General features: G+C 59.0%; 1 protein-coding gene across 2 annotated transcripts; it reads left to right on the top strand.

The window, feature by feature from the left end:
- The first annotated feature begins 3,843 nt into the window (after nt 1-3,843).
- RELT (RELT TNF receptor) lies at nt 3,844-21,497 on the top strand. Of its 2 annotated transcripts, XM_032853146.1 has the most exons (12): nt 3,844-3,864; nt 10,961-11,075; nt 14,708-14,776; nt 15,800-15,874; nt 16,005-16,171; nt 16,372-16,451; nt 17,163-17,420; nt 18,698-18,778; nt 19,069-19,150; nt 19,294-19,551; nt 19,993-20,191; nt 20,328-21,497. In XM_032853146.1, the coding sequence occupies exons 3-12, from the start codon at nt 14,732-14,734 to the stop codon at nt 20,373-20,375; spliced, it is 1,293 nt and encodes a 430-aa protein (XP_032709037.1). In that variant the 5' UTR covers nt 3,844-3,864; nt 10,961-11,075; nt 14,708-14,731; the 3' UTR covers nt 20,376-21,497. The 2 variants fall into 2 exon arrangements, with proteins under 2 accessions (XP_032709037.1, XP_032709038.1); XM_032853147.1 differs by lacking the exons at nt 3,844-3,864; nt 10,961-11,075 and adding an exon at nt 4,229-4,405.
- Nucleotides 21,498-21,935: the final 438 nt, after the last annotated feature.

Below are 21,935 nucleotides of genomic sequence, written 5' to 3'. Positions count from 1 at the left end.
TGTCTGCCGTCCCTGGAACCAATGACCTCTGTGAGCCCTTCACATCTTTTGTATGCCTGCCAAACACCAATTCTCCTTTCTGTCCTCGAAGACTTTAAGCCACAGTCCAGGTTGCAGGAAGCAGCAAGGGGAAGTGCTATTTTGGGTCCATTATGGCCAATGAGGAGCCTTCCCTGGCAAAGGCAAGTGAACAGACCTCCTAAGCTGGATCAGGGAGAAATTGCAGGGCTGAAGTGAGGAGGGAGACATTGAGCAGAGTCCACATGCCAGACTGTGGGGAGAACACCGAGCAAGAACTGAGGACACAGGAGGAGAGGGAGCAGATAAGGGTTCTGAGCCCAGTGTCCTAGAAGAAGCTGGTGTCCCCAACATGGGGTCTCAATAGATCCTCACTATACCCTGGGCTGGTGAGCTCGCACTCAGAAAGGTAAAGTCACTTGCTTAAGCCACACAGGCCACACAACCTGGCAATGGCAGAACTGGGACTTGACCCCTATCTCTGTGACCCCAGAACCCAACCCCAGTGAGATTCCAGACCCAGCTCAGGGTCTAGACCTAAATTTGGCCTGAGCCTAGCTCTCAGGCCCAGCAGCCTCAGCTCAGTTCCTGTCCTGCCCCAAGTCTGAGGCCCACCCTGGCCTCCTAGCCACAGTTCCTCCTTAGACCAAAGCCCACCCCTCCCCTTAGCTCCCACACACAGGGGGCAGCCGACATTTAGAGGGGTAGGACTTGGCCAGTTAAAGGTTAGCCAAGTGCAGAATATTGAAAAAAAATTTTTTTTTAATTTTATTTATTTATTTGACAGACAGATCACAAGTAGGCAGAGAGGCAGGCAGAGAGAGAGGAGGAAGCAGGATCCCTGCTGAGCAGAAAGCCCAATATGGGGCTCGATCCTCAATCCCAGGACTTTGGGATCATGACCTGAGCCGAAGGCAGAGGCTTTAACCCACTGAGCCACCCAGGCGCCCTTGAAAAAAAATTTTTTTAAAGATATTTTACTTTTAAATAATCTCTGTACCCAATGAGGAGTTCAAACTTACAACCCGGAGATAAACTGTCCTATTCTCCACTGACTGAGCGGGCCAGGCGCCCTTAGAGAGCATTCCTCCTGCTTTGTACTTCCTTGTTAAAATTCCAGTGCGGCCAGCAGAGGGCGCCACGATTCCTGGTCCACACCCGCAAAGGCTGACATTTTGTTCAGATCCCTTGTCAACAACAGCATCCCATGGCTCAGATCCTGTGGGACAGGGTCCCCACCGCAGGCAGGGCCTCTGTGGGGCATGGAGCCCACACTCCTGACTCTGGAGCACCATCACAGGTCATACCGGCTTACTGGGGCCTGTGCCGGGTCGCCTAGGGTGAGGTGCAGGCTTTCTCTGGGCTCAGTTCCTCAGCTGTACTATGACAAGTTCACATGAGATGGTCTCTGAGGTCCCTAAGGGTAGGAATTGTAATGCTAAGATGTCGCGGGCTCATCTGCGATGCCAGGAGTTTTAAAAGCCTGTGATTGTGAGAGTCCTTTGTTCTCCAGCCTGTGGCTCTCCAAGCTCCCTAAGAAGTCAATTTAAATCTTCTGTGGCCTCCACAACTCCTTCCCTGCCTCCTCACTAGATGCTCCCAGATTCTTGTGCAGGGTCCCATCTGTAGCTCATTGTGGCTCAGGAGTCAGAGCTCTCAGTAAATAACAATTAGGCTCCCTCATAACCTGAGGGCTCGGGGAGAGAGGGGAGGCGCATGATCTGTGGCTCCAGGAGCTAGGACTCTACAGAGCTGCAGCCTGAGAGCCCGAAAGTGCCAACCAGAGTCCCCAGAGCCACAAGAGGGACCACATCAGCCCCACCATCCCTCCTCTGTTCTCTCGGCTCTGGGGCTACTGCCCGCCCTTTCCACTTGTGCAGGTGGGGCAGATTGCCTCGTCCCACAGACAACTAAAACAACCTTTAGGTAACAAGTCTGGCCCCCGGAATTTCAGGTGCGGAAACTGAATCTGGGGAGGGATTTGACCAAAGCCTCACAGAGAGCTGGCAGTAGGGCAAACCCTCTGTAGTATGTCTGATTGACGGCCAATGCTCCTTGACCGAAAAGCATTTCCCTATTTGGCCTATTAAGTGGCACATGACATGCCACCATTTCAACTGTGGAACTTGGAACCGGGGTATAGAAAGTCCCCTTATAAAGAAAACATTTGCAGGAACAGAGAGGTTCTCTTGGGTGCTCGCTCCCCCTCACCAGGTCCCCTCTGTCTCCTCTCTGAGCTCCCCCCTCATGCCCTATGGGCTTGGATTTGGGATAGTCCCCCCTGGGACCACCCGTGCTCTAGCCCTGGGGGGCAGTCTCCATTGAGATATGAGGGGGAGGGGGCTGTGATGCAGCCATCAGTCACCTGGAGCTCTTCCTGCTCTTTTCCTACAACCTGGGCAGGACCCAGGGAAACAGAAACTCTTCTCCTACTCCCCTCCCTCTGCGGGTGTCCATTTCTCTTCCTGGAATCTCCTGGACCCTGGGGACCTGACCTACCCCACCTCCTCACCCCACAGTTCAGATTCTATGACTCAGTTTGTTTAGAATTCTCCACCTCTCCCCACCATCTATCCCCAACAGACTTTTTTACCTTCCTCTTCCTCTGTCATGGTCTATGATGATCCTGATCCCAGACAGGCCTCTGCGCCCCTCCCCCTCCGCATGAGGCCCTCCCTGCTGTCCTGGGAGGACCACGGGAGTTCCCCCTCAATAGTAATGAGTAGGGGGAAAGTCCCTGCTGAGCTGCTGCCTCCAGATCGCACAACTCCAGGGGGCACAATTCACAGAGTTGGGAATACAATGTGCTCAGTGTCTTGGAGTCCCTAGTCACTGCCTTGCTGGGCACCCTGATGGCTGGCAATGGGAATTGGCAAGGTGGGACCGCTGATGGTAAGAGAGGGAGAGCAGTGTGTCATCTGTCCTTCTGGCAGGAGGGACTCACTAGCCTATCAGACGGGTGGGTTGGTGGGGGCGTGGAGACGGGAAAGGTGTCTGGAGAAGGATTTGGGCTGGTCCTGAGGAATGCGCAGGAGACGGCCATATGGACCTCCATTACAGATACACTTTTCACCTGGACTTTTCTCACCAATTAGGCGGGAGCATCCAGGGGCGGGCCTGAGCCTCGTCAACAAAGCAAGGTTGTTCTCCCCAGCTGCCGATTTCTTTCTTTTTTTTTTTTTTTTAAGAGTTTATTTATTTATTTGACAGATCACAAGTAGGCAGAGAGGCAGGCAGAGAGAGAGGAGGAAGCAGGCTCCCTGCTGAGCAGAGAGCCCGATGCGGGACTTGATGCCAGGACGCTGGGATCATAACCTGAGCCAAAGGCAGAGGCTTTAAACCACTGAGCCACCCAGGCGCCCCATCAGCTGCCAATTTCTATGAGGAAAGCAAGACCCAGGAAGGGGCAGCGGTGGTCCTGCTTGGACTGGCAATGGTGACGGGACCCGGAGTAGCACCCAAGTCTTCAGTCTATCTTGCATAGCGCAACCCTTTCTTTCTTGGTTTGGAGCCCAGCTGATCCAAGAGGCCTCTTCTCGCGCAGCCCCCTACAGTTCCCTAGGGGCGCGAGAGATGGCGCCACAGAGCAGCGCGGCAGGGCGGGAGACCTGGAGGCCCTCTGCCGCTGCCAGTGGTGGGGGCCCGGGGGCGCGAGCCGGTGCTCTGACGTCGGGGGCGGGGCCGGCGGCCGTGACGCGCGGGGGCGGGGCTGAGCACTTCCCCGGCCCAGCCGGCGATTCATTCAAAAGGCGCGCAGCCTTCGGGGTGGCTCGTGCGTTCGCCGAGCTCGGCCCGGGGCTGCGCTTCTACCTTGGGGCCCTGCCGGAGCTGCTGCACGGCGGCCAGGTAAGGAGGGCGCTCGGGGCCTCAGCCTGGGATGTGCTTCTCGCTGCCGGGGCTGGAGGGGTGAGAACCCGAGTGGCGCCCCCTGCCTCCCCGCGTGTCTGAGGAAGTTGGCCCGCGCGGCGGATGCCGCAGCCCCGGCCCTGCGCCCCCACGTCCTGTCCCGGCGTCTTCCGCGCACCGGTCCCCACCCGTCTCTCAGACCCCTGCCCTGGGACCTGCGCGTCCTCGGGCCGCGACTCCAGGCCCGGCCAAGAGCGGTTGGCGAAGCCGCGGCGGGACTTGCAATTTGAGGAATCGGCGGGCCGCGGAGACGCCCCCGGCCCGGGGAAACTTGGACCGAGACCAGGAACGGGTGCGGGACGGGACGGCTGCGGCGCCGGATGGACGGAGGGGGGCCTCTGAACGGTGTCAGCCCGTGACTGTGGGTGACACGGCGGGTGAGGCGGCCCAGCCCGGGAGAACGTGTGGCCGGGACGCTGAGCGGTGACGCCGGGGCCAAGCCAGAGACACAGAGGGGCTCTGTGTGTCTCTGACAGGCCGAGTGTGTGCGTGTGATTGTATGAGAGAGACCCCAGGTCCCTGCGGGTGACCGTGACCCCAGCTTGCTGTGAGACCCAGGTCACAGAGTCTGTGTGTGGCCTGGGACATGACCAAGGCAGGGCCAGAGAGACTCCCTAATGCGACTGAGTGTGAAACAGAGGGAGAGAAACCCCAAGTGACTGTGAGAACCAGCCCCCAAATCACTGGCGCGGTAGTGTGCTTGTTGGGTCAAGTATTGTCAGTGTCTGTGTGTGTTTGTCTGCGTGTGTGTCCATCAGTGTGTCCAGCCCTGGGGAATGAGTAAGAGGCCGAAAGAGGAGGGACCTCAAGCACCTGCCAGTAGATAAAAGGAGGGAGAGGAGGAGAGGCCAGGGGGTCTCTCCAGAACTGTCCCCAAGAGGGCACCTCTCAGCATCTCAGTTTAGTCAGTGGGGAGGACCCTGAGTGACTTGCCCTGGCAGCGGGAAAGGACATTGAGGCTGGGTGGCATCTGGTGAGGTGACTGACGCTTCTGGTAGCAGCTGAAGGGCCCTGAGGTAGTCTCAGGCTCCACCTCCCAAACACACTCTCACACTGAGGTCCTAGATGCCTGGCAAATCTTTGTCCCCAGTAACCTGTATTCTCACTGGGCCCATCTTCGTCTCAGACCCTGCCCTCACTGGGCCTCAGTCTCCCCTTCTGCACACTGAGGTGTTGGGCTGTGAATGGACTGTGAATCATCACTTTGGGATCCTCTATTGTTTTGGGGTCAACTGCTTCTGTTCTCCCCTCCCTCCCATTGTGGTCCAGGCAGAAAGACTGCAGTGGAGGGTGGGGGCAGGCTGGCTGCTGGGGACACAGTGGCCTAGGGGCTGCTGGTGAGAGGGATGAAGTACAGTTCCTCAGACCAAGGCCAGGATTCTGATCCATAGACCCTGACTTCTCTGGCCCCCGTCTCCTTCAGTTCCCTTTGTGTGGGGAGAGGGGGCATGGACTTGTTCTCCACCAGTGGTCTCTGATTTGGAGAGCTGGCACAGGGCCCCTTCACCATCTGGGCTAGACCCTCCTAGGCTCCCACCTCCACAAGAGGGTCTGTTGGGTTCATGCAGGGTGAAATGGAAGTTGGGCTCTCTAGACCAGGTGGTGTGAGGGGATACCTGCTAAAGGATCTGGAAGTTCTGTCCTCCTCTGAAAATGTTGCTTGCATTCTGTGTTGGGGCGATGAAAGAGGGACAGTGCCAGGTGCTATGCTGAACACTTTATGGTGTACGCTTGCTGAATCCTCACAGTTGTTCTGAGATGTGACTGTTTTTCAGAGAAGGAAACTGAGGTTCAGAGAAGCAAAGTGACTTGCCCAAGGTCATGCAGAGTCAGGAGTGTGCCAGGATTGGAATTTCGGTTTAAAAGACCCCGAAACCCTGTGAGATGCTTGGAGAGGGCCATCCACCTTTTTCCTATCTGTTCATGGCTTATCTAGGCTTCTTCTTTTGAACCGGGCTGACAAGCATGGCCTTGCCAGAGTGTGCCTTTGTGAGTTCTGAGTGTGGTGTGTATTTGCACACATGTCTGAAACACTGTGGTTGGTAGGTTATGTGGTGTTCCTGTTCCTCCTCCTCTTCCCTTCCCACAGTTCTCACCCCTAGCCAGAGATCACCAGAGAGGCCCGCTTCCTATCTTCTAGAGCCTGCATCCCCATAGCTACAAAGAGTGTCAGGAGTCAGCAGCACAGCCCAGGCTCCCGGGGGAGGGCGGGGAATGGCAAGAAGAGCTGAGAGCCCCAACTGATCTTCGCAATACTGGCGAGGCTTTATTCCCCTCCTCAGAGTTGCTCTAGGGACACCTTCCCAAATCTGCCCACGTGCTGTAGTGGGGGGCAGGCTGGGGTGACCTTGAGCTTCTGCCCGACCCTCTCAGTCCTTCAGTCTCCCTGTTCTTCCCAAAGGCCCCTGCTAGTTCTGACCACTGCTGCCGCTTGGCCAAGAGCTAGAGCTGGGGGGTCAGGGTGTCCCTCGGTCCTCTCTGGAATGACGAGCTGTGCTTCTTGGGGCTGATCAGAATAGCTATCTTGGTCTCCTGGGGCGAGCCTGAGTTATTTCCATCCCCAGCAAACAGGGAAATAGCTCAGGGCCTGGGGAGGGGTTGGGAGAGAGGAAGGTTTAGCCTCTTCTTGGGGTCCTAGCCCTGATGGAGGCCCTCCCAGCCCTATCCTGTGCCTTGCCAAAGCTAGACCTTTCTGGGAACTTGGCTTCCCAGGATGACATTGGGCCAGCCTGGGTTTCTACGCATGGCCCCAGTTGGGACTCATCTGATAGTGGCCGGAGGGAGGTTCCTATGTCTGGCCAAGGAGGGGAGACTGTTACGGGCAGTCAGCACCCTGCCCCCACACATAGGGTCAGCCTCATTTTACAGCGAGAGGGAGCCAGCGAGCGAGACTGAGTTTTGAGAAATGCTGAGACTTACCCAAGGGCCCCAGAACCCTCTTATTCTGGCTCTCACCCTGCAGACAGGGACCCTACCTACCTTCTGTGCGCCACATGTCCCCCGGTAGCCTGGATATGGCCCAAGACTGGAAGCTGGCCCGAGACACACATTCACGAAATCACGGCTCCCTCTTCTGTTCCCCTCCGGCCTTGCTGTCCTGCCCCAGACGCCGGGGCCGGCCTCTCTGCCTCCATTTCCAGTTCTTCCATGCCCTGTGAGAGCATCCTCCCTAAGGCAGCTTACTTTTTGCCTACACAGTATAGTCCGGACTCTTCATCCTAGCATTGACATTTCCTTCTAAGATCTTTGGAACATCTTCACCCTTTCTCCCTACCAGATGCCTTGGTTCAGCTCAGCTTTTGCTTTTGCTCTCTCCTCTTTCTAGAACCCTCCTGGCCATTCAGGGTGCAGCTTCCCCTCACCCAGGAAGCCCTCCCAGCCCAATGGTAGTTCCTCTTTGTTGTGGCCCACCTGCCAGGTGTCCCCCCTCACTTTCGGGAACCGGTGTGGGCACTGCATACCCAGCTGGGTAGGGCGGCTCCAGCCGGAAGCCTGGCCTCCCTCTCTGCCGTATCTGTGCTGGCCAGGCCTCTGCCTGAGGAAGGGCAGCCACCAAGGGCCTACTGTGTGCTGGGATGCACAGGGAGACTTGCACCCAGGGTCTCTGATGCTCCTACATGTGTGCTGGGGGCTTGGAGGCAAAGATTCATGGCCATCCTTTTTGTAGGGACAAAGCCCCCCTTCTGGGCCAGGAGGTTGCCTGCTGTGTGCCAGGCCCTGGGCTCAGGTCTCAGTGGTAATGACCGAGGATCCCCTTCCTTCCCAAGCTGCTCTGTGGGGACGCTGAGACTCCAGGCAGAGGGAAGCAGACCTAGTTTGAGCCACACAGCCATGACGCTGGAGTTTGGCACTCAAGATCTTCAAGATCTTGCCTTGCCCTGTCTCCAAGTGGAGGCAAGTGTTGTCTGACAATTTTGGCATCAGTTTCCACAGAGGGACTGTGCTGGCTACCTGCCTTGGGAGGAGGAAGGGGTGGGGCTGGCTGGATAAGGCCAGACTCCTCCTGCATGGGGCTGGCCCTTTGGCCAGGTGGCAAGGAGGGGTTTTGCCTGAGATCAGCCAGCAAGGCCCATCCGGCCCCACCCCCATTCCGGACTGGGGGTGAGTGGGACAAGTTCTCTGGCAGAGCTCAGCACCTATTGTTTCCTGAGGCCCTGGGTGCCTGGGCCTGGTCCTGGTGCCGGTGGCTGGGGTGACAAGGAGGACAGGAAGGAGCCAGTGCAGCATCCCTACCATGTGCCCAACCCTGGGATTAGGACCCCGGAGGCTTGCACATCTTTAGCCTCATGTCCTGAGGGTCAGCGGTCTCCTCCAGGTACAGGCAGGGAAAGGAGGGCCCAGAGAGGGGAAGGGACTTGCAAGACCCTAGTGTCACTGGGATCCTAACCCCGGACTGTCTGCCTGGAAGGCCAAAACTCTTCCCTGGGCCACCCTGGGAAAGATGAGAGCTCTATAAATAACCGGCCCATGTGGCTGTGAGCGTGTGCCCTGGCTACTTGGCACAGAGAGAGGGATGGAGGGGCCTCTGCAGCCAGTTAGAAGCAGGGTCTGACTGTGTGGGTGGAGAGAGAAGGAGGGCTTCTAGAAGGAGGGACCTAAGCCTGGGTCTGCAGATTGTGGTCACTGTGAGAAGGAGCAGTGAGCTGAGGGAGGGGCCTGGCCCTGCTGTGTGCCCAGCTTCCCGCGTGCACTTGCCTGCCTGCCTGCCTGCCTTTCTGCCTTCCCTCCTTCCTCCAGGCAGCTCACAGGTGGCTGAAAGGGCCAGGAGAGGGGAGGGTCCACCCAGACAGGGAGGCTGGGAAGGCTTCCTGCAGGTGGTGGCACCTGGGCTGAAGCCCCATTGTAAGAAGAGCCACTGGTCTCCTATGAACTCTGGTTCTTCCAGTCAAGAGATCAGCTGAACTAGTACAACTCTCCACATTACAGGGGAAGAAACCGAGGCTTGGGGAAGTGGGCCGGCCCTGGGGCTGGGGAGACCGTCCAGGGCTGGTGGGGGTCCCCGCAGGAAGCCCAGGGTGCTGAACAGTTGGGTGTTGGGTGGGAGCAGGGCCTGCAGGAGCTGTGGGAAGGCCAGGCCTGGCGTGGTGGGGATGAGGGCTGCCTGCTCCCACTCCTGGGTGGTAAACCCCGTCTCCTTTGAGACCAAGTTGTTACAGGGTGCTCCTTAGCCTCTCTGAGCCTCAGTTTCCTCATTTGTGAAACCTGGGACCCTATTGTTGAGGCCTGGAATGGGAATGAGGCATGCAGTGAGGAGGTTGGGGGGGCCCCAGAGTGCCCCCGAGACGGCTGTGTGGTTTAGTGCCCCCCTCCCCTGGCCCCAGACCCCGCTCAGGGAAGGGGCAGGCTTTGCCTCTGTACCGCACCAGACTGGGAGGAGCTGGGTCAGCCCAGTCTGGCCACCTCAGCCTCTTCTCAGCCTCAAGGGCCAATTAGCTCCCTCAGCCCTACCTGCTCCCCTCAACTCCCTGCGCCTCTGCTGGTGGAGCTGTGGGGCAGCCTGGAGGTCTGAGGGCCAGAACCATGCTATCCCCTGTTGCAGGATTGGGGGTACGCGCGCATGGGCTCCTTACCCAAGGGTAAGGGAGATTACCTGGGAGATTATGGCTGCCCAAGGCCGGGGTGGGAATGCGGCTGCCCTTCTCCCCAAATAGTCCTGAGCCAGCCTCCGGCATGGCTCTAGGCCCCCAGCAGCCCGAGGAGCTGGCCTCCGCCCTGCGCCCTCCCCTTCCCACCCATTCCTGGGCTTCTTGCTTCTCACAGGGCCGGTGCCTTTCTGCGAAGGAGCTGGCGTGGACTAGGGCAGTGTGCAGATAAGGCTGGCTACAGGGAAGCCCCAGAGAGCCCTGGAACGGGGGGGGACAGCACCTCCTCTCCTTGGGACTGCCTGGGTGCTTGGGGTGCTCGGCGGTAGCCTCTCCTCGAGCTGCTTCCCTGTGCCACTAGCTCCTGAGCCTCTGCCATGGAGTCAACGGAACTGGGGCTTAGGCCAGGCTCCAGGGTTGGGGGCATCAGGAATGAGGGAGGAAGCAGAGTCAGCCAGACCTGGGCTCTGCCCCTGTGTCACCGCTCCCTGGGTGTGTGACCCATACGAGTGCTTGCCCGTGGCCTCAGTTTACCTGGGGGTGAAACAGGGCTGCTCACCTCTTCTGTGAGGAGTAGAGCAACACAGACCAAACCCAAGGGAATGAGAGTCTGAGGGCGGAGGATGGCTGAGAGGCCAGTCGAGCTGCCCGTGCCGCCGCCCACTGTGGCCACTGCCCTACTTCAGCCCCAGTTGCCAGGGAACCACGGGGTTGCTTGCTAACCTGGATTTCTCTATTGATGGGCGGCCTTTATCTTTCTGTCTCGGCCACTGCCAAGGAAGGCCTGTGTCCAGATGTTTCCAGGCAACTCTAGCCTCTGGAGGCTGCAGGGAGGTCCACAGGCCCTAGAGCCCCTGGATGGAAACAGAAATAGCTGCCTCCCACACCCTGCTCCACATGGGGACCTGCGTCCCACCTCTGTCTCCCCAGACCTGCCTCCTTGGCAGGCTGCCCAGGGAGCCCTCTGAGAGGCAAATTGTCCCGTACCTCTCCCTACCCCGCAACCCTCCAAGTCTCCCATAGGCCCTGAGGGCCGTGTGGGCTTCTCAGCTCCCATGAGAGTCTTGGTGTGACCTGGGCTCTGACCCCCTACCTTTCCAGACCTCTCTCCCTTCTTATACCCTCCTTCCTCCCACATCCTCACCATGGCTAACCCAGCGCCTCCTGTGTACCAGGCTCTGGGCCCAACACTATGTAAATGGAGAAGAAGCTTTTATGCCTCACACCTGCCTGTCAGGTGTGCCCCGTTCCACGCTCCATAGCGTACACATGGGGAAACTGAGGTATGATGAGTGCTCACTGAGGGTTGACTCTGTGCCAGGCCCTGCACTGAGTATTAAGGTAAATTCTCTTGGCCTCACAACAGCCTTCTGTCTTGGTGGGAGAGGGGGTGCCCACAGCCCTGGAGCCCGTGAAGAGCAGAACAAGGCAGACTGATTCTCCCCCCATATTAGCTCAGGTGTTCAGATCCAGTTTCAAACCCTCCTGCCCAACTCCAGCCTCTGGGCCTTCCTGGCCTTGGCAGAAACTGTACATTCTCCTGATCCTTGTTCTCCAGCCACCCCCCAGGTCCGTATATACCTACCCACTCGCCAGGGCCAGGGTCAGGCCGCATGCTGAGCACTGGGCATGGAGGTTGTTGCGGAAGAGGCTGGGTGAACGGGACAGTTACACACAGGATGAGGAATGCATAAGGGGGGCTTCCAGGAGCAAGTGGCTGTGAGTTGAGCTCTGAAGGAGGAGGAGGTGTTGGCCAGGTGATGGGAAGGTTTTCTGGGTGGAGGAAACAGCAGGTACCAGTGGCTCTGTGAGAGAGGCAAGTGTAGGGGAGTGCGAGAAGCTCAGAATGGCTAGGAGGGGGCAGGGCCTCATCCCAGTGTTAAGATACCGAGGCTGCACTTGGGGCTGAACTGGAGGCCAGGGACCAAGGGCGAGGGGTGGTGGGTGATGTTTGGGATACCGCAGAGCTTCTCTGGGAGGCCAGGGTGACTTGGAGAGGAGGGACGTAGGCTGGAGCCTCAGACGGTGACCAAGTGACCCCACCAAGCCAGGTCTGGGAAAGGGGAAGCTGACCCAGGGCTGGGTGGTGTCCCAGCTTCCTCTTTCTCTGAGGCCTCCAGGCTGTACCTCCTGGGGCTCCGTGGCCCTGGTTGGGGCTTCGCTAGCTGGTTTTCTTCCAGGGAATTTCTGGGTCTGATTGGGCATTTTTGGAGGTGGGGTGGGCTGCCTGTGAGGAAGCCTGTTCTGTGGAGGCCTCCTGCTCCAGACACTGCTGGGGGGAGGGTGCGGTTTGCGGTGAAGGAGAGAGACACCAGGCCAGCCTGTGCTGTGTCAGGGTGGGGAGTGGGGGCGCAGCACAAGTGAGCAAACAGATACTTAATTACAAACCTGGGCCTGAGGGGCAGAAGGAAAGGGAGGGATGGGGGAGGAAATCACAAGACCCGCATTGCCCTCATCACCTCATGTAAACCCCATTGCAGGCCTGCCCTGGGAGATAAACGTCCCCATCTTGCAGATGAGCATACTGAGACTCAGCAAGCTGAAGCAGGGGCTCAGGTCCCACAGGGCATTGGTGGCAGTGGGGACAGGCCCAGGCTGGGAGACTTCAGGAGTGGCCTCTGGGCTAACTTCCTCCTCTGCCCTGGGGCCTGTCGGGTTGGTTCTCTGCCGGGAGCACTGGGCCCCCACTGGACCTGGGAGAGGAGGCTCCCTGCTGTGGGCCTGGGTCTCCCCGCCTGCCTGTGACAGTCTTCTTCCTGGAGCCCCTCTGGAGGCTTTAGAGGGTCACTGACTGCCTGGCCTTAGGACTAGGCAGATGGTGACTTCACAGAGTCTCCATTGGCCCACCGAGCCAAGGGGCTTTGACCTGAACTTGCTTTTCAGTCAAGATTCCAAGAGTCTAGGCTTAGACGCTAGAGTCCTTGCTAGGAAGGAGGTGCAGGGGGAGGCCAGAGCAGCAGATGTGTGCACAGAGGGGGTTCTGGGTGGCTGGCATGGGCTGCCTGACTGGACAGGTCCATCCGGGGGCTCAGTCTGGCCGAGGGTGGGGGCGGGGGGGCGGCTGTCAGCAGAGAGACTGGCAGCCAGACTGGAGTAAGTACTGGTTTGGGATAATTAGAAGGCACGTAATTAGAAGGCGTCAGGGCGCTAGGCGGCAAGTGTCTGTGAATGTGCCCGAGTGGGCCCCTGCTGGCTTGGAGTCTGGGCCTTTGAACCCCCATTTTTCTCCTGGAGGTCTCGAGATCGCAGCTCCTCATTTGCCTGGAGGTAAGCAGCTACACAGCCCCTCTGTGTGGGCTTGGGTCACCCAGTGGGTGCCAGTCGGGGCCAGAGGTAGCACTGGGGCCCTCTCTGGAGCTGTCGTGCCTCTTTTCAGCCCTGCCTCAGCCCCTGTGGAGTCAGCCTGGGCCTCGTGGTCGAGTCTGTGGGTTAGAAGAGGGATCTTCATGCAGGGAAGGGCTTGATTGGGAGCTGGGCCTGGGCAGGGGAAGGGCCACTTTGGGCCAGAAACTGGAAAGGAAGATTCTTGGTCAAGAATGACCAAGTTAGAAGAGGGAACAGGTTTGGGGGGTGGGTCTGGGTATGCCACCTGTTGGGAGCTGACCGTCAGTGTGTGGCCTTAATGCTGTGGCCTGACCTTCTCCTGTCCCAGGTTTTCCCCTGAGCTGGCCTTGGGTCCAGAGCTGCTGCCAGGGACCTGGAGAGTCCCAGGGACATCACGCCTGCAGCCCCTCCCCCTCCTCTGTGGTGTAATTCAAACCCCCGGCCGCTGCCACCAAGGTCCTATAGGGGATCAGTTTCCTCTGGCTCCTTTTGCAGGTGGGAAGGCTGGGCCATCTGTAGGCCCCAGGGGCTCGAGTGGGGCCCGGGTTTGACTGCAGGCGGGGCTTCTCCCGTTGGGCTCGGCACCAGGCAGCACAGGGCTCCAGGTGGGGTCCCCTCACCCTGCTGGCGGCTCTAACCGGGGGCTTGGCCGCCCCATAGGGGTCAGAAGCTGTGTGGCCTGTGGCAGATGCCTGACAAATCCAGCTTCCTTCCTTCCCCCTCCTGAGCCTGCAGGCAGGCCTCCTGGAAGTATGTGACCGGGACTCACTTCCCCTTGTTCTGGGGCAGCTCCTTTTGTTGTCTAAGCTAAATCCCCCTCCTACTCTTCCAACCTGTCTACGGCTAGGAGCTTCTCTCCAGAGGACCACATACCCCGAGCCTGGGTGCTCAACCTTAGGCCAGTGGCATCTGCGCCCTCACCCTGCCTGTTTGTTGGCACTGCCCGCCATCTGGCAGGGGGCCATTCCCCGTTCATCTGTTGGCCGTTGGCCAATAGGGATGTGAGCTCCCTGAGGACAGGGACAGTGTCTGTCTTCTACTATCTGTTGTGCTAAGGGCAGTGCCTGGCACACAGTAGTACAGTAGTAGGTGACCAAGAGGGGACAGAAGTCTGAATCCTGGCTGCAAGGATAGGAGAAGGTCTGCTTCTGCCCCAGAGATGCAGTCAGATTCATCCCAGCATCCTTCCACATCGTTTGGCGGAGAAGACCGCCAGGTGGGGAGTGGGACCTGTAGGGAGAACAGGACTGTGATGCGGTGGGGTAGGGAGACATGCAGGGCTTTGGGCCTGCAAGACTTCAAGAGAAGTCTTGAGACATTTCTGGAAAGCAAGGCCTTTGTATTGGGTCTTTGATGGCTGAGAGAAAGGGATTTCCTTGGAGCAGAAACTGCAAAAGTGAAGGCAGAAAAGCAGGAAAGGCTAGGGCCCACAAGGTGGTCCAAGGGGTGGGACCCTGGGAGCTGGAGGTGAGGTGCAGAGTCTGGGTGTGAGGGGATGGCAGGCCCTCTCAGCCCCCACCCCAGGACTGCTGCTGCAGGCCCCCCTGCCCATGTCCCAGTGCACCTGGCTATTTATGGAAAGGGAGGGAAGCCCTTCCTCCTCCGGGAAGCCCCCCAAACCTGGCGGAGCCCTCTGTCCCTACTCTGCTGCCCTGGGAGGCTAACCCCAGCCAGCGCACCCCCACCTCTACTCAGGTTTGTGGGGGCAAAGAGAGTGTAGTGATTCTAGGCTAAACTCGCCCAGCGTTGCCTGCTCCACAACACCTTGCAAATTCCCATCTGGTCCTGTCATGGAAGCAGTGCCAGGAGGAGAGACAGCGGCTGGCGGCTGCCTGTCTATTCCCTCCTCCTGCTGAACCTCACCTCTTCTTTCCCAGGCTGGCGACTCCCAGGGCCTGAGGATGAAGCCAAGCCCGCCACATTGGCCCCTGTCCTGCCTTCTTGTGGTGAGTTGGAGATGCAATGTTGCTACGAAGCCCTGTACCCCAGCTGTCCGTGCGTGCTCAGGGACCCCATGCCAGGAGCTGTGCTAGGGTTGGCTACACAGCTCTTCCTTTGTAGAATTGCAGTTTGACCCTAGGAAACCTGTCCTGACCTATGCAGCTCTTGGTGCAGGAGGCCTCCCAGCACTCAGCAGGTGCTGGGAGCCAGATCTGGGGCCCAAGGAGGACTCCAGAGCCTCCTGCGTGATAGTCCCTCTGCCCTTCAGGGCAGTTGCCTGCACTCTGTGCCTGTTATCCCAATCAGGGGCCAAATTGGAAGACAGGGTTTCAGGGAGGATCTCCCCACAGCAGGAGGGATTCAGGGCAAGTGTTCATGCTTGGAATGGGGAGCAGAGGGAGCCCTCAGTGGAATGTGCTGGGAGATGCAAATTGAGGTCTTTCCTTGGGATGTAGCCCACCCTGTGTGGGGTGCAGGAGTGTGAACTGGGTGGCTTTGTGTGGAGTGGTCACAGAGGATGTGGTCCCAAAGACTCTCTTGAGGGCCCAGAATAGGAAGCGCCAGCCACAGACCCGGCCCCACGGGTGATGGACAGGGCTGGTTACCAACATGGCCAGCTGCTGTGCTGGGGCCACAGCTGCAGGAAGGGGGGCGGTACTTGAGAGAGGAATTCAGAAGCCCTTCCTCTTTATCGTCCTGGCTAGCTGGAATGGGTGTGACTCAGGGACCTGAGGGCTTGAGATCCTGACCTGGCTCTGTCTGGGGTTTCCCTGCACTTTCTAGAAGCAGATATGGTTTTCTCTCTACCTAGGCCAAGGTGACCTAGCAGGTGTGGGACAGGCAAGGTTTTATGTGCAGCCTGATGGATGGAGGTTGGAGAGTGTCCCTGAAACCTCAGGGCTGGCCCCGAGTGGTCATGGTCCCCACCCCTGGGACATTAGGAAGTGGGTGGTGGACAGATGGCCCCAGAGATGCCACATCCTGGCACTTTCTGCTTGCTCAGTGTGTCCTCCCTGCCATTCTTCTAGCTGCTCCCTTGGCCTCTGGCCACTCCAGTATCAACGACCTCTTGGCAGTGCCCACCTGGGAAGGAGCCCCACCTGGTGAGTTTGCCCTGCCCACCTGACCTGTCCTGGGAAGACTTTAAGGACCAGGTGCAGGTTCTCCAGACCTGGCTTCCCAGGAACCTGAGGCCTGGCTCCTGGCTTTGTTCTCACCCTTTCTCTCCCACAGGACCCGGGGCAGGGCACATTATGCAGATCCTGTCCCCCTGGCACTTTCTCTGCTTTGTGGGGCCCTGGCCCATGCCAGCCCCACTCGAGCTGCAGTCCTCGAGGGAGGCTGGAGGTCCAGGCAGGCACAGCGACTCAAGACACTCTATGTGGAGACTGCCAGCCTGGGTGAGCCACAGGGTGGGGCTCGAGGGCTCATGGCTACCTGACCAGGACTTTGGGTCCTGGGGTCCCAGCCTCACCCACCTAGAGCAGGCCTCAGTCTTCCCATCTGTGAAATGGGATGGGCCAGGACTAGTGAGTGTGCCTGGCAGGAGCCTCTCTTAAGGATAGTTTTTGGGCCTCAATGATGTGTTCTCTCCGTGCAGGTGGGTTGCCACTTTGGGGGTCCCCCATGTCCCCTGTCAGCCATGCTCCTGGATGCCTCTGGGTACTCGTGGCTGCTCTGGTGAGTGACAGATGGGGGCTAGGATTGGTGAGAGTGTGCACAGGAGGGGACCCAGTGAGCTTGAGCCTGGGGCCCCCACGGTGTCCTTCCGGGACAGTGGGGCCCTCAACCCTGAGCCCAGGGAAGGGTATACGGCCAGAGTGTGTCCAGCAGGATGGGATCAGTTGTCCCACTGGCAGTGTGTCTGCTCACTTTGTTTCCGAGTGGTAGAGACCATCTAGCAGGTGGCAGCCACAGCTCGGGGGGAGGGGGCTGCTGAGGGGTTAATGTCCTTCCTGTCTCCTGTCCTCATCCCCTCAGACATGTGCACATGAGTGTGAGCACACACACCTCTCACCTGTCATCAGGAGCTTTCTGAGGCAACTATCTCATGGACGCAGTCAGGGAGAGACGGGAGCCGGGATCTGTGTGCACTGTCACGTGCTCACGTGCTGTCTGTTCACCCCAGAATGAGGGGGATGGACCACAGGGCTCAGGGTCTGGCTGTCCTGAGGTCTGAGGAGGTCTTGCTCAGGCTGATTGATAAGATGGCCAAAAACATGTGGTAGGGGGAGTTGGCCTATGCTTCCCTAGCATGGTGGAGAGTGGGTGGTAGGCAGCTCTGGACATCGTAGTGCCCTCTTCATACCACTCCCCCCCACCAACTTTAATTCAGGCCCTGGGCCTCTCTGCCTCCCTTTTTTCTCCATGCCTCCATCCTCTGGCGCTCAGAGCGGGGACGGCGGGCCCGACGTGGCGTGGAGGTAGCAGCAGGGGCCACCAGCTCTGGGGACACGCGGCAGCCTGGGAACAGCACCCGGGCAGGTGGCCCTGAGGAGACGGCTGCCCAGTATGCGGTTATTGCCATCGTGCCTGTCTTCTGCCTCATGGGGCTGCTGGGCATCCTGGTGTGTAACCTGCTCAAGCGGAAGGGCTACCACTGCACCGCCCACAAGGAGGTTGGGCCCAGCCCTGGAGGTGGAGGCAGTGGTGAGGCCTGGCCTGGGGTCTGGGTGGGGAGGCCAGAGGGCACGGAGGAGCCCAGCCCAGCTGGGGGGCTTCTCAAGGGAATCTCTTGGCCTGGGTGGTCTGACAGGGAGGGGCCTGCAGGGAGCTAGCCAGGAGGGCTTCCTGGAGGTGCAGCATGTGGGCTTGAGAGGTGACTCTGCAGAGTGTCGCAGTGGAAGGAGAGGTGAAGTGGCCTGAGGTGGTGACAGGGGCAGAGCAGAGGTGAAGTGGCTTCAGTGGGATTCTCACCCTGGGTGAGGTCCTGCCCAGCTGTAGGGGTCTGGACTCCTTGGGGGCTGCAGTTCAAGGGTTGGTCCATCTTCTGGGAACTCAAGCTGACCTCTGACCTCAGCATTGGCAGGGCAGTTGTCCTTGGCAGCAGCACGCTGCCCCCCCACCCCGCAACGAGGGGCTCAGGTTTCAGCTCCAGGCTGTGGTTTGAGTTAGGAGTCCTGGAACCAGAGGGAGAGAGGCGTTCCTCCCAGTCCCACCCCAGGGCCCCAGGCCCCTTCCCACCACTGCCCCCCCCCTCATTCTCCTGAAGGCCAGTAGGGCAAGGGTCCCCAGGGCACATACATGTCCCAAAGAGCCTTGTGGCCAAGTCAAGATTGAAATGGTGCTTCCTGGGCCTGTGCCCCAGGCTGCCTGGGGTTGGCCAGAGCCCTTCCCACCTCCTGCCACTGCAGTCTAGAGGGGGCAGGAAGATGGCAGCTCAGGCCATTTTGCCCAGGACTGCACTTGTTTTCCTAGCCTAGGTCTCCCTTTAACTGCTGGCTCTTGCCTGAGTGCAAGTTCTAGGAGCTGTTGGCTGCTGGCCTAGGATTGGTCACGTGGCTCATTCTCATGCTCTTGAGGTTTGGGCCCTCATGGCCCCCATTTAGTTATGTGGACACGGTGGTGTGCAGGGAAGTGTGATAAGCCTGGACCAGCAGAATTTGCCAGAGAGCTATCCGGGGGTCTGGGCAGAAAGGTAGCCCACAGCTCCCTGAAGCTGTGGAGGGGAGACAGCAGGCCCCAGAAAAGGCTGCTCCCCCACCCTCACTCCATAGGGAGACATGATGAGGAGGCTCCAGAGCCGAGGCCCGAAGGGCAAGCAGTGCAAACACCCATGCGCAGCACAACTCGTAGGGAGGCCTGGGGTGCCCTCTGCTGCCACATCTTGGTGTAGCCGTCCAGCCCAGAGGCCCACTCCAACGAACCCCACCCACCCCCCCGCCCCCGCCCTTCCCCAGGATCACAGTTGCGGCTTTTTTCTGCAGGGATCAACCCCGCCTACAGGGCTGAAGATGCCAACGAGGACACCATCGGGGTCCTGGTACGCCTGATCACAGAGAAGAAAGGTGAGGGGAAGGTCTGGCCCTGTCGCCAAGCCCTGGAGAAGACAGTCTCCCAGAGCCTGAAGCAGCCATAGGGGTCAGAGCATCCCCCCACCCCCACCTGCTCTGCCCCTCCCGCCGGGACACCCAGGGTCAGCCTGGCGCTCCCTGACCAGTGTGGCTGAGGGTGCTGTCCCTTTTCTTTTTCTTGCCTGATGAGTGCTGGAGGGGGAGGTGCTAGACCCTAGCTGGGACGGGGGCTGGGGGGGCATGGAGGGCACAGGGAGCTGGGTTCTGACTGCCGCTGCCCACAGAGAACGCGGCGGCCCTGGAGGAGCTGCTGAAGGAGTACCACAGCAAACAGCTGGTACAGACAGGCCATGGGCCTGTGCCCAGGTGAGCGGGCAGGGGTCCCACGCCCACACTTGGGTCGGCTTGCTTCTGGGAGGATTCACCACTCGGATGTGTTCACGTTACTCTGTTGGTGACCCCTGGCATGGGCCTGCCCTAGTGACTGCTCCCACTTGTGTCTTTTGCAGGCTGCCACTAGGCCCCCCCAGCTTGCCACACATCTGCCCGCATCGCCACCACCTCCACACCGTGCAGGGCTTGGCCTCACTCTCTGGCCCCTGCTGCTCCCGGTGCAGCCAGAAGAAGTGGCCCGAGGTGCTGCTGTCCCCTGAGGCCGCAGCTGCCGCTACCCCCACTCCCAGACTCCTGCCCAACCCTGCCAGGGCTCCAAAGGCAGGGGCCAAGGCAGGACGCCAGGGCGAGATCACCATCTTGTCTGTGGGCAGGTGAGATGGGCACTGATGCAGGGGGGTCAGGGAGAGATGTTATACTCAAGGTTGGGGAGATGGGGCCCTGTCTGAGCCCTGAACATCCTGTTCAGTGATGCTCCCCCTCTGGCCTCAATAAGCTTCTGAGCAGAAGGGGTGTGCGGTGGTCAGGGAGAAGTCAGGTCTTCCTAGCTCGGCTGTGTCTCACTCGAGCCCTTGGGCCCCAGGGCAGGGTCCTGGCCTCCATCACACCTTGGGACCCTCAGGCCAAAGGACTGTTTATCTATAACCTAGGGTTGGGGGCAGTTGGGGGCTCATCTGTGGATGGGAGGACATAGGAAGAGCTCAGGCTCCGATCCATGAACTTGGTGTGGGACCCTAGCAGGTGCTGCCCTTTCTATACCTAAGGTTTCCTCTTTTAAGGGGGGGGGGTTGTCATTATACCACTACTCCTCGTAGGTTCCGAGTGGCCCGAATTCCAGAGCAACGGTCAAGTTCAGCAGCCCCTGAGGTGAAGACTATCACGGAGGCTGGGCCCTCGGGGAGTGACCTCCCTGATTCCCCACAACCTGGCCTCCCCACTGAGCAGCGGGCACTGCTGGGAAGTGGTGGAAGCCATACGAAGTGGCTGAAGCCCCCGGCAGAAAACAAGGCTGAGGTGAGGGCCTGAGGGGGCAAGTATGTTGGCACCTGGACCAACCTGGATTTGCAGATGGGAGCTCTGGGCAAGGGCTGGTTTCCTGGAGCCCAGAAGCCCCCTGACTCAGTTCTGAGTCCTGACTTCTGTCTCCCAGGAAAACCGCTATGTGGTCCGGCTAAGTGAGAGCACTCTGGTTATCTGATGGCCTGCCTCAGCTGAAGACACAGCAGCCCTGCCCTGGGAGGTTCTGGAGGCTTCCCGGAGGAGGTAGAGCTGCAACTGGGCCTGTGAGGATCAAGAGGCAATGGTCCAGCAGGCAGAACAGCAAAGGCCAAGGCCTGGAGGTGGGAGTGTCCGCCCCGTGCAGAGGCAGGCCAGCAGGCAGGTGCTGTGTGCAGGAGCAGGTTGAGGGCCCCTCCCCTGCCCCTGTGCCTTGCCCCAGCCAGACCTAGGACCCTGCAGGACCCTCTGTACCACCAGGTGGCTAGCCTTGGCTGGGGGGAGGGGCCCTTGGCCTGGCACCCTTGGCCCCATACCTTGGTAATCTACTGCCCCGCCTCCATCCAGGGCCCTAGCGAGGACCTCTCCCTCCTCTTCCGGCGGGCCTCACATAGGGAAGAGGCAACAAAAAGCTGTGGGCTGGAGACTTGAGCTCCCTGGTTCTAACTGTGGGCAAGTCCCTGGCCATCACCTGGTTATAGTTCTGACCATGGAGTGGGGAGAGAGAGGTGTCTTGGGACGCAGGGCTTCTCCGGTTCCTTGCAGGTTCTGACCTGGGTTGTGTGCGGGGAGAGCTTGACTCCTTGCCACCCCTTCCATTAGTAGCTTTATCCGTGGCCCCATTTTTGCAGCTTCCAGGGCCTGTGCCTTCAGGCCCCCATGGGGCTGCCCATCCCTGGCTCTGCCTACGGAAGGGGCTTAATGCATGTATCTGCCCCCCTCCCCGCTGTTTTTATTGAAATTGGAACCACAGTCTTGACCTGGGCAAGGCTGTGATACAGGTTGCCAGCCTGCATAGTCACCCCAAGATCTCAGGAGTGCTTCAGGGAGGGGGTTGTGTGCGGGGCTGGAGAGGCCCCTCTGGCCTCAAGTCGTTTCTGTGTCTCTGTGGTGTTGGTGTCTATCCCCCAGCTGGGCAGTACAGGCGACTGCCCAGCCCAGCTCCATGTCCACTGTAGCCCAGTGACCTCGTTATTTATATGGGGCCGTGCAGGCATGGGCCCCACTGCCATCCCCATTTCTCTTATTTATTGAAAATTTGCTGTTGTCCTGTCCTTGTCTACATTCCCATCCATTTATTGGATAATAAAAGGTGGGAAAGTGGGGTCATGAGGAGCTTCTTTCCCTGTGCCTCTTCCCAGGTCGTCTGTCTGTTCACCAAATACTGCTGTGTCAGGTATGGCGTGGGGGACAGGCCACCATCCCCCTTGCAGGGCTGGCTCTGTGGTGGGTGGGCATGGGACAGCAGGGGAGGTGGGGAGGCCCCTCACCTCACTGGTTCTCACTGAAGCCCCTAGAAGCACTGCTGTCCAGTGGAAATACAGTCCATATCATGTAACTTAAAATTTCCTAATAGCCACATATTTTAAAAGTATCAATAATGTATTTCAGCTAGTACAGCTAAAATATTTTCACTTCAATATAAAGTCAGCATTAAAAATTATGAATGAGCCATTTTTTGCTTTGAAATCTGGTGTTTTATAGTTAAAGCACATCTTAATATGAACTAACCACATGTGGCTAGTGGTTCCTGTCTTGGACA

The sequence above is a fragment of the Lontra canadensis genome, unplaced genomic scaffold (genome assembly GCF_010015895.1).
Source record: "Lontra canadensis isolate GAN:19392208 unplaced genomic scaffold, GSC_riverotter_1.0 scaffold7, whole genome shotgun sequence".
NCBI classification, from domain to species: Eukaryota; Metazoa; Chordata; class Mammalia; order Carnivora; family Mustelidae; genus Lontra; species Lontra canadensis.
This window is presented reverse-complemented; position numbering and strand designations above follow the sequence as displayed.